Source organism: Brassica napus, chromosome C6 (assembly GCF_020379485.1).
Source record: "Brassica napus cultivar Da-Ae chromosome C6, Da-Ae, whole genome shotgun sequence".
NCBI classification, from domain to species: Eukaryota; Viridiplantae; Streptophyta; class Magnoliopsida; order Brassicales; family Brassicaceae; genus Brassica; species Brassica napus.
The window spans coordinates 11702730-11711777 of NC_063449.1; the positions used below are offsets into that span (position 1 = coordinate 11702730).

Sequence of the window (9048 nt, forward strand, 5' to 3'; positions counted from 1 at the left end):
TTATAGTATATGCTTCATCTCTTTTAGGGTTTTTGCTATTTTTTCGTGGTTATTTGACATCTAAAAACCACGCTGTTCAAAATCTCTCCACTCGTCTCAAAACGAAACAGGATGAAGTAATGCCCAAACAGGCAGGGAAAATTTGTCCGAGTCTTAAAATCAATTTTACACAAAAACAGCTATGAACATGTGTTTTAAGGGTACAACATACACAACTGTAGTAGTAATCTTTTTTTATCTGAATACCAAAACCTGTTTTTCATCATTTTTCTTCAAAAAAAAAATAATTCCCTCATGTACTTGTATGGATCAGTCTGCGTAGGGCTGTGAGTCCATGCATAAGTGCACCAACTTTCTCTGGTACTGCTGAAAGTATTCGCAAACCGCTGCTACTTCTTCCTTCCCTGGTTCTAGACCTGGCATATCCGTCATTACTGTGCCTAATTCCCCAGTAGACTCTTCGTCTTGGCTTGATAGCTCGTTTACGATTTCTGAATGGATCTCGTTACAGGCCAGCACAAACATGGCTACTGTGTCCGGCTGTTGCACCTCCTTGAGAGCTGCAAGCGCCTCTTGCAGGGAACCAGCGGCCACATATAAGATAAGTGCCCTAACATCGATATAAACGTACTTTCTTTTGTCATTATGTGATCTCTTCTTTAAGATGAAACTATGTCCCCTTTTTTATTTTTCAGTATTAAGAAAGTGAGAGTATGATTCGGTACCTCCACACATTGTGCTCCGCGTGGAGAACATGGTCAGCCCACCTCTGCAATACCCTGAGTAGAGAGAGATAATAGTTAAAGCAAGGGGCGGCACGAGATCACAACAATTACCAACACCAATTCTAGGAAATAAAAATCAGTCATATTCGAGGGAGAATGAAACGGTAAAAGAAATTACCTGGCATAATCCGATCCTTCTAAATGTGTGGCAGCCAAGGTAGCAGCATCTGTCCATCGCCCAGAATCTTGTAGCTGAAATATTATTAATGTCCAATATATTTAATGTGTTCCCCATTGTTACTAAACCAAAGCTAAAACACTCCCTAATAATTGCTAAGATGATGATCCTAGTCGAAGTATAGTTCAGAAGAATATACAATATCTCGTATTACAAAGGAAACAACGAAGCTAACCTGTGAACAAGCTTCTTGATGTCTTCCAACCGCGCATAGAAGATGAGTGCCAGTGAGCGAATTGTCCGTCCTTACCATGTTGGCTGCAACAACCTACATTTGTGTGCACCAAAAGTTATCAACGGAGCTTTTTTTTTTTTCAAAAGAAAACAAAAGACTATCAAATACGTAAAAGATAGATACCTTCAGTGCAAGGTCGAGAAGAGATTTAGACACAGCTGAAGAGAGTGCAACGGCTCGGAGAGCATTTGGATAGAAGTATGGAGAATCTGGAGCAGAAGTAAGCAGCAAGCTAACAGCAGCTTCCAAATTTCCAACTGATATCAGCCTGATCACAAAGCAATTCACTTGTCACCGCAAGATCTAAAGCTTGTAAACTCAGATTGGAAAACTAAAACCTAAGAACTTCGAATTTTAAGTTTCTGGTCTAGTTTCCAAGGACAAAGTTTATGTCTATAATTAAAGTAGTTAATTGATGTTTAAAAAGTCTAAAGCATGACTCGTCCAGCTATACTGCACAAACATCGTGAGACCCAAATATTTTTTGAACTTACAAACTGCTCTGTTTCTCGAATACCAGTTTCCATTATTGTAGCAAAAAATAATCATGCACTGTGTATCTTAACATATGATATCTAGTCTTCTTTCTAGCTTTGAACATACAACTGCCTTCGTCACCATAAATATCAAAGAAAAAGAAGAATCTATTTGCATCTGAAAAGTTGCATATTCAGTTATGATTCAAGATGGACACAGTTTCTCTCAGCTTAAAGACTTCTAAAATATATAGTTTCAACTTCATACAAGAGCTAATATAAAAATCAAACCAAAATTTTCAGGTAATAAAATGAAAAGAGATGAAGGTGAAAAACTAACTCGTGTACTTGTTTCTGAATGCAATCTTCTCCCTCCAATTTTTCATGCCAAGGAAGACGTTCATTGGCACGTGTCCATAATTCTTCTCGCTCAAAAGCCATTAATCTAAGTGAACCATCGCACTGTTCATTGAAATGGGTAATATAAGTTCATCGACAAACACATTGCAAATGAAAATATAATGATCTAAGCAAAGGAACTTATTTCCCAAATAAAATCGACGGGAATGGCTAGAATGAAAAAAAAACATTATTTTGAAACTGACCATAGAATCTATCTTCCTGGCTTCAGGTGCCGATGAACCAGTAAATGATATTTTACTCGGCATTGATGCTTCATCAACTCCTGAGGCCGAAGCAGGAGAAGGGATTTTCTGCGGAGACTTTCTTATCAGCTTGTTCATCAGATGGCGAATGGCCCGAGACAGTTGCAACCAGAAATAAGCTTCGGAGGTTTCACCAAAAACTGCAGCCGCAAAAGCAAATCTCGCAGCATAACCTTTCTTGACCACATCAGCATAGATTTTTGCTCTCTCATCATCCAATAAGCAACCTAGGATGAACAAAATTTAGAGCAGGGTAAGAAACTAGAATACTGAAACAGATACCTAGAACGAGAGACGTTAGTCTGGTACTGATACTATGCTAAAAAAGGGAAAACAACCTTCTTTCCGATAGGGTTCTAGTATCTTCAGTAGCATCTCTGGCACTACAGGGTCTCCTAAAGGTGGTAACTGAATCATGTAGCTCCGAAGATCTTTAGAGGATGAAGCCATTCCACGGATCAAATGAGGCCTTTTCTCCAAACTGGTGCTACAAGTATTAAACCAAGATGGTTTCACTCCCAACTGTAAGATCATCCGTAGTGCCTGCATGCATAATAATTTAGAAACATTGCTCTCAGAATCTTTCATGGGTCATATGGGCTGAGCTCATAGACACTAGTACTTGTACATAATTTCAGTAGTGTTCCAAGACTGAGTACCACAAAGACTTCAGAAACAAGAAGTATTCCTAAGTAAAGAAAGTTACCAGCGCATGAGGTACAGGAAGTAGGATAGGGGAGTACATAGGCATAGGGCGGAATCTCTCCTTTACAGATTTAGACTGGGGCACAAAGCCACCCTTCTTTTCATTTCTGCAAAAATCAGAAGAAGTTGGAAAAATAAAATAGCAGAAGTGATTGTAGCCAATTTAGGCTTGGATCAATAATAATAGCAAATCCGAAACAAGATCCTATATTACATGCCTAACTAGACAGATAAGGTAGAAAAACTTAGACATTCTATACAGTTTTAGTTATATGGGGAGAAACAACAGATAATGACTTTAAAACTTTATGTGAACAAAATCAACAAGTTGACAAGAAACTAATCCTAATCTGAAATCAGTCACGTGACTCTGAATGCGAATAAATTTCCACAAAGAACTGGTGTATACATACACAATAACCTCAACGAGTCGGAAGGTGCTATCAGCTCCAGCAATGCATAGAACAAGTGGATCATTTTTATCAGTTCTCAGAGGCAACCAGTCAAGTTCCAGTACAAGGGTGCCAGGAATCTGGGGCTGCAGAAGCGACTGGGCTACCGGATCTGGTGAATCCTGCAGCAAAATTCAGTATCAACTGTCAAAACAGATATTTTAGGTTGACCGAGACATATTTCAAACAACAAGTATCAATTAAAAAACAGTATTGTGTTTCTTTTCTCCCCAAAATTAGTAAGATAGCTTTGAAAACACAAGACGTGCCCAACTAATAGGAAACAGCGAATTCTCTTAGGACTCACAAGATCATATACAGAGAATGTATTGTCATTAAATAGCACAGCTACACGCCCTCGGCTGCGATCTCCAGCAACAACAGGTGAGAATTTGATTCTACGTACTCCGTCTCTGTGACTATTAAATGCAGATGACTGTCCAGTTGTTACATCCCACCATCTTATGTTTCCTGATCTATCTCCCATAACCTTAAAAAGAGAGTAAAATATGATTTCCCATGAAAAAAAAATTCAAAAAGAACTGGAAAGTGAAAAGAAACTAACCACGTGAGGCAAGCGATAAGCCATGGCGGTAACCAGCCCATCTGAAGGAACAAATGAAGTAGATGGCCACTTTGGTCTAGAAACAGAAGCGGATCATGTATGTCAGTAAATATAGAAGCAAGATTACACAGCAATCAAGGTCTGAGAAGGTGATTTTTGATTCATGTGAAAGCGTATGAAAGAAACTATCAAGCAGTGAAATGTCAACACTTTTCTGAAATTGGACAACGAAGATCCAATCATTATCTCACAGTTTTTCTAAAACGAATTTAGTGACGCATGGCATTAGAGAGAAATCATAGAACAAAACGGAATAAGGACAAGGTACGCTATAATGTGCAATCACTATTTCAGAATTTTCAGCAGCCCTAAAATATAATCTGCATTTGGCCACGGAAATTAAACGCACCTATAAGGGATTGCTAGTTTACGTACTAATGAAGATCTTTATACTGGAGAGATAAAAATTTCAGAACAACAATTGAGTTAATGGAACAATCTGCTATACCTGAAATCTCGAATCCTACGTCCTTGAACTTCAAATACTCCAAGGGCACCGTTTACCAGTGCAAATGCAAAACTCTCTACAGTTTCCTCATGCGACCCATCCGACTCTGCAAATATGTTAATTACAGACCATTAGAAAAAGATACATCAGACACTGGGCTAAGTTTAAGATATCACAGTTTTAGTGTCATAAATATCTCACTAGAGTCCGCTGAAGCAGTTACTCCTTCAGATGATGGCTGAAATTGCTTGGACGGACCGCTTTGAACTGGGCGTGGAACTGCTGGAAGCGTCCATTCTACGACGGTAAAAGGAAGAGCTAATGATCTAAGCTACAATAAGAAAGAAAAACAAACATAAAACAATTGGTTAGAATACATAACCTCGAAAAGATAATAAATACTCCAAAGTTAGACCTGGCGTGTATATAAACAAGCCTCAAATGCTAGAGCATTTATGTATTAAGAACACTTATAGTTCCTGTTTTGACCCACTCTCCACCTTATCATTATTTTCTTCTTGCTGGAATAGACATTGACAAGGCTAGGAGAGGCCAGAAAAGAAGCCACAGAGAGTAAGTTGCTTAAAACGACCCTCCTCTAATTTTCAAAAGGTACAAATTAATCCATTCAAGCATATTCTAACTCATTAGGCATTATGATGTTCAAGACCCAACATGAGCCAAATGTTTCAACCTTACTAAAGTTTCATATGCAAAAAGCAGAACCTGGTCAAGGGTGTGTTAGTTGAAACCTGAAACTTGAAAGTAAATGGACATACGAATAATAAATTCATATGGATGAAAGTTACAGAATATATGTGAGAAAGAAAAGGTTGTTATCACTCATGGGTACTAAGTCACGTAGAAAAAGCATATATTCTTCGGGGTTTGAGCTCACTCACCATGACTGGATGCTTGGTCATTGCCCAAACTTCTACAGGAGCATCACGGAATAGAATTAAAAGATACCTGCAACAAGACAAAAAAAATATTTTCTCAGCATCGGGGAGGTCTCTAAAGCTCTGGGCCCAAGTAATTACTTCTATTTTTACAATAGTTCCTCATCCTTAACATAGTGAGCCAGTATCTTCTATAATCTACATATTACATTTTTCATCTCATAATGGAACATGTTTCATATACCTAGGTGAGACACTGTTTCTAAGCTTAAACCATCAATGACAAGCTGGTAGCTTGAAGTGCACAAAGCCATTTGTATAGGCATCAATTACTCAAGCAAACCAAATTACATTCATTAAACTCCAACCTTCCGGAAGAAGAAGTTCTAAGAGCTCTTATGGGAGTACGCTCTGGCTTTTGTAAATCCCGAAATGGTTTATTCAACCCACTCCTAAGGCAGGTAACAACAAGCTTATTTATGTAGCCTCTGCTTTTGTCATTCACCTGAAACCACAAAACAATGAATGATGTTGGATGTCCAGTTCTCAAGTCTATTAATTTTTTCGTTAAGCTACTGGAAATAAAACTAAACCAAACAATCTTCTTAATCCTGATAGAAACCAATCCCAAACTGAAAACTACTACGAAAAAACAGAAGAAAGCAATGAAACGTAACTTGATCCACTTTAAATTTATGTGCACACCTGACTATAAGAAAATGAAACTAATCTTGAGTTTCCAAGCCACCGAAGTCCCCTAACTACTCCTGTATGAACCGACGTGCTTGCAGCAACAGCATTTGTCGATACATCAACAACATCGATTGTTCCGTTCTGAGTTCCCAAAGCAACCAGAGGAATAGCTGCAGCAGGAATGTTACCCCCTCCTTCATTTGATATCAACCCGTCAATCAATCAATCAATTTAATATTCCTAGGAACACCATCAGTATTAAGTATACAAGGGAGAATATAACTAACTCGCTAGGGTTGCTGTAAGAGAAGGAGATGGAACAGCAAGTGTAGAGACTGTGGAAGAAAGAAGCTGAAGCTGTCCATCCAGGCTGATCTGCATTGAGCGATGTAAAACAAGTAAAGGTCACTAAACAAGTATTGTGGAAAACACTACCGTAAAGACGAGGAACCTGCAAACACCAACTTCTATCCTCTGGAAGAGCAACCATTAAGTAATTATCAAACTAGTTAACACAAAAAAACTTGAAGCCACCAACCTTAAATGATAGGTCTGATTTGCCAAAGGAGGAAGTTGATGTGTGGCCTCTGCTTCGACTTGTAGTTGCAACAACTAGTCCCTCATCCAGATCTGAGGAATCTTTTTTCTCAAGTGCTTCAGGATGTGCTGCTTCAGTGCCAATGTCCAAGTCTGACACATTCTTCAGAGCATCTTCAACTCCTTCAGCGCTTAAGACCCACTTCCATATTTTACCGTCATCAGAAAGGGAGATAAAAGTTGTCTTAGAGACAATAAGGCTTTCGTCGTAAAAGTCAAATGGGTTATCAAAATCCACAGAGGAAGTTCCATCGGGGTGAAGTTTTGTAATAGTTTGCATGGTGGAATCCGATTGACTGAGGAGAATAGCCAGAGCTGAGGGAGAAGGGATGGACATTCCAATAGATGGCAAAAACTCTTCCATGGTACACATGACATGCACCTGTTCTCCTCTGCAACGATAAATAACCAGCAGTAATTTAGATGAATATCCATGTTTGACAAGATAGAAAGTCATGTTCATAACATGATTTTCAACCATGAAGTTCAGACACTATATAAAACGAAGCTAGACAGTATAACAGTTCAAGATATAACCATATGGATATTGACTTGTTCCTTAGCTATGAAACCCAGTACGTACCCAATGAATTTTTGACTGCTGTGATTTTCAATAGGTTAGCTTTCTCAAAGACTAGCAAGGGCCATCAAACATGAACCAATACAACTTGGGAAGCTGCCTATTTCAGTAAGTTTTCTCCTAAATATTCGCAATACTAAAGGAAGCAGATAACTAAAGTCGCACCATTGCCCTGAAAACTAAAGCCTAAAATACTCTAAACAGCTAAAGCAGATGATCAAACCTCCCACCATATTTTCACAGTTAGAGAGGAGGAGAGCACATAGATGTGCTTCAATGAAGAAAAATAGGGGAGGGCGATATCTTACTCTTGGCGACGCCAAATGCTGAGCCTGCCATCGACATGAGCACAATAAAGCAACTCCTTGTTGGGATCCGGCAAGACATCCATAAACTTGGCGCAGCCGCGAGGCAACGGGGTGGAGGAGAGAGGCGTCTCGTACTGGAGATCAAACACCAAGAGCTCCCTGGGGAAGGTCAGGAACAGTATATTCTTCCAGTGGGGCGAGAAGGCAAATCTGGCAAAGTAGAGAGGAAAGGCAGCGGAAGCAGGGGACGAGGAGGAATTGCCATTGCTTGCGGCCTCTCTTTCCAGCCTGAGAAGCTCAGTGGAATCCGTGTTGATCTGCATCTCCTGGATGACGACGTCATTCTCGGTGTCTCCGAGAACCTTGATGGACAAGAGGAATCCCTTGAGGCCAAGGACGCAGAAATGGCGAGAATCATAGGGATCGCGACGGAGGCAGGAGAGAACCTCCGAGCCGGAGTCGTACTTCCAGAAAACGCCGTCGTTGGTGTAGATAGAGAGAAAGGAAGAGCCGGAAATGGAGGCGAGGACATGGGTATCACGGCGAGCCTGGACCCAGCAGAGGTCCTGGACGCCAAGCTTGGGATCGGAGGAGGGATTAAGCCAGACGACGACGGAGCGAAGATGGAAGTCAACGAGGGCGACACGGCCGTGGCGGTCGGCGACGGCGAGGAGAAGGTGGGAGGCGGAGGGCTCGGTGGAGAGGAGATCGCGGGGGAGAGGGAGAGGGATCCAGCGGACGGAGGTGACGAAGGGGGAGAGGGCGCCGGGAGGAGGAGGGAGAGGGATAGTGGAGACGAGCTGGAGGGAGCGAGAGTCAACGACGGAGACGGAGGAGCCAGAAGCGAAGGCGAAGAGACCGGAGGGGCTGAGATCGGAGGATCCGAAGTTGTTGCGGCTCGGAGGACCTGGGAGAGTTGAATCCCACGTGTCCGTTGGCGACGGCTTCGGTGCTGCCATTCTTCCTCTCTCCTAATCTATGGATCCGATCGATTTTTTTTATTTGGGAGATGATTGATCTTTTTTTTTTCTAATCATCGAAGAAAAGCTTAGATAATTGATTTTAAGTAGTGAAAGCAATCCATTTGCGCTCCATCCATCAATGCCTTTAAATGTACTATGAGCAACATTATCAATGCCAACTCTTATCAGACATCTTACAATATTTAATTAGTATTTTTAGTCTAAGAAGTTTTCTAAGATACTTAAGTAAAATACAACATTATCAATGGAACTTTTTGAAGGTTCTTAAGTATATAATATTTTTTTTTATTAATAAGTAGTAATTAAGATATATCCATTTATATTCAATACATTAAAAAGAGGAAAAAAAATTCATTTAATTAAAATTACAAACATTTTATTACATTCCATACATAAAAAAAAAAATTCATAAATCACAC

At 40.2% G+C, this 9048-nt stretch overlaps 1 protein-coding gene across 1 annotated transcript; it reads right to left on the bottom strand.

The window, feature by feature from the left end:
- Positions 1-149: 149 nt before the first annotated feature.
- On the bottom strand, positions 150-8744 carry LOC106360458 (WD repeat-containing protein 11). Its single transcript, XM_013800060.3, has 20 exons — positions 7647-8744; positions 6700-7150; positions 6449-6536; positions 6174-6355; positions 5837-5973; positions 5472-5538; positions 4771-4900; positions 4570-4675; positions 4062-4137; positions 3804-3986; positions 3458-3618; positions 3046-3151; positions 2678-2882; positions 2280-2566; positions 2015-2136; positions 1322-1466; positions 1139-1231; positions 904-977; positions 726-779; positions 150-610 (listed from the first exon to the last, which is right to left on the bottom strand). The coding sequence occupies exons 1-20, from the start codon at positions 8603-8605 to the stop codon at positions 310-312; spliced, it is 3927 nt and encodes a 1308-aa protein (XP_013655514.1). The 5' UTR covers positions 8606-8744; the 3' UTR covers positions 150-309.
- Between the last annotated feature and the right edge of the window lie 304 nt (positions 8745-9048).